Source organism: Habropoda laboriosa, unplaced genomic scaffold (genome assembly GCF_001263275.1).
Source record: "Habropoda laboriosa isolate 0110345459 unplaced genomic scaffold, ASM126327v1 scaffold134, whole genome shotgun sequence".
Taxonomy (NCBI): domain Eukaryota; kingdom Metazoa; phylum Arthropoda; class Insecta; order Hymenoptera; family Apidae; genus Habropoda; species Habropoda laboriosa.
The window spans coordinates 335,724-337,604 of NW_017100266.1; the positions used below are offsets into that span (position 1 = coordinate 335,724).

The 1,881-nt window shown below is 25.6% G+C and overlaps 1 protein-coding gene across 1 annotated transcript in view; it reads right to left on the reverse strand.

Annotated features, from left to right (window-relative positions):
- Positions 1-824: 824 nt before the first annotated feature.
- Positions 825-1,881, reverse strand: part of LOC108573336 (UPF0568 protein C14orf166 homolog) — a 1,553-nt gene continuing 496 nt past the window's right edge. The window contains exons 2-4 of the mRNA XM_017935743.1: positions 1,589-1,810; positions 1,293-1,397; positions 825-1,192 (exon numbers count right to left, since the gene is read on the reverse strand). Coding sequence (XP_017791232.1) covers positions 825-1,192; positions 1,293-1,397; positions 1,589-1,810 — 695 coding nt within the window. The remainder of the gene's footprint in view (positions 1,193-1,292; positions 1,398-1,588; positions 1,811-1,881) is intronic.

Genomic DNA, 1,881 nt, shown 5'->3' on the forward strand with positions numbered 1-1,881 from the left:
TTTGCAATTGAAGATTAAGAAATGTATATATCACTTAATATAATTAATAATATATATCACGTTTTCGTATTTCGTAATAATATATATCACGAAATATAAATCTCTTTATTATAGTCATGTGTCTGACTTATAATTAAATTTACAATAAAATTAGACGAAAAGTTAAATAACAAATATTTAAAGGAAAACAATATTTTGATCTTGTTATGATTCCTGTGTAAATGTATTCTACTAAACGGATAATAAGATTATAATGAAAAAACAAACTATACAGTAGAGCAACAAAAATTATTTTGATTTCTAATGCATTACTGTAAAAATTATAATATATAACTATGACAAAATATGATTTTCCAAGAAAGTGCCATCTTCTGAGTATATTACGTTACTTCATATCATTTTTACATTAAAAATAGAATACAAATTTTTGTAAAGTACTTATTAACAAAGATGCAATTATGATTTTTATTTATTGTACATATATTTGAAGTGATTAATGAATCATAGTAATTACATGTTAATGACTTAAAAAAGTACAAACAAAATCTACATGAGTAGTACTTATATTCAATAAACTTTTAAGATTAGTTCAAGAACAAGATCAGAATGAGTAGTACTTACATTTAATAGTACTTATTTAATAAATATTTAAGGATAGTTCAAGAACGTAATTATTTTTCAAATTTTAAACAATTTCTTAAATAATAAATATTAGTACATATGTAATAAGACTTATCAAATGTGGGATTCTTGGCACATTTAATATGCTTCTTGGAATATTATAACAAAATATCTACATTTCTTTCTTAATGTCATTCGTGTTATTACGTTCTTCCAATGTTTCCTAACTTGGTATCTGTCTTCGGATTAGCTGTAAAACCCTGCATACAAACAATCACTTCGTTAATTCTCGTCTGAAGGTTCCTAATGTCTTGAATGTACAGAAGAGCAAGAATTTTAGCTGCATTCTCCACTGCAGGTTTTTTGAATTGAAAACCAGGATGGATGTTCATCACTGGGAACGGTTTGCCTCGAATAATTTTAGAATTTGGATTTTGCAGAGATGCTTTATTTAATCTTCTTTGTACCAGTATACTGCAGGCTTTCAATGTGACTAAATGATTCGGGTGTCGCGGAATGCGAAGTAGCTTTGCCACAGAATAGATTCCATTTTTAAACTGATCACTGTCAACTAATGGTTATAGAACAATCAGAATGATTCGGTATATTTATAAAAAGAAAGATAAAAATTAATTTCAATATAATATGTTTATATATTCATATATACTCACAGTCTAAATTATCCAGTGGATTCTTGAATATAAGGCAAGGTACCAATGTTCCTTGTTCCCTTTTCAGTTTGATTTTTCTCAAATCTAGTTCATCTATTTCATCAGCTAAAATATAATTTAATATTTATTTTGCATTTAGATATAAAATCTAAAATATATTATAATTTTGCAAAATCTTATTATACAGATAATAAAAATATATGTATTATTAAAAAACATATTTGAACATAATTCTTTAAAATCATATATTAAATATTCTTTTTAATTTTTAGTTTTATTTGTTAAAAACTATTTACCATTACTTTTAGTTTCCAACCAAATTGCATGTCCAATTAGCCACTCAAGTTGATCCATAGTGTTACCTGAAATTGGACATTTAAGATCCTTGCAATATTTAGCAAACGTTTGAAGCCAATTGTCACTACATAAATCACGTAGTGGTTGTCTATCTTGTATATCATATCGACGTATTTTTTGATCCTCTAACCAAAGTGCTACTTTACGAAAATGCTGTGTATCTGTAAAATTTTGATAATGAATTAATTGAACATGTTTTAATACCATAATAAAGTAGATACATATAAAGTGA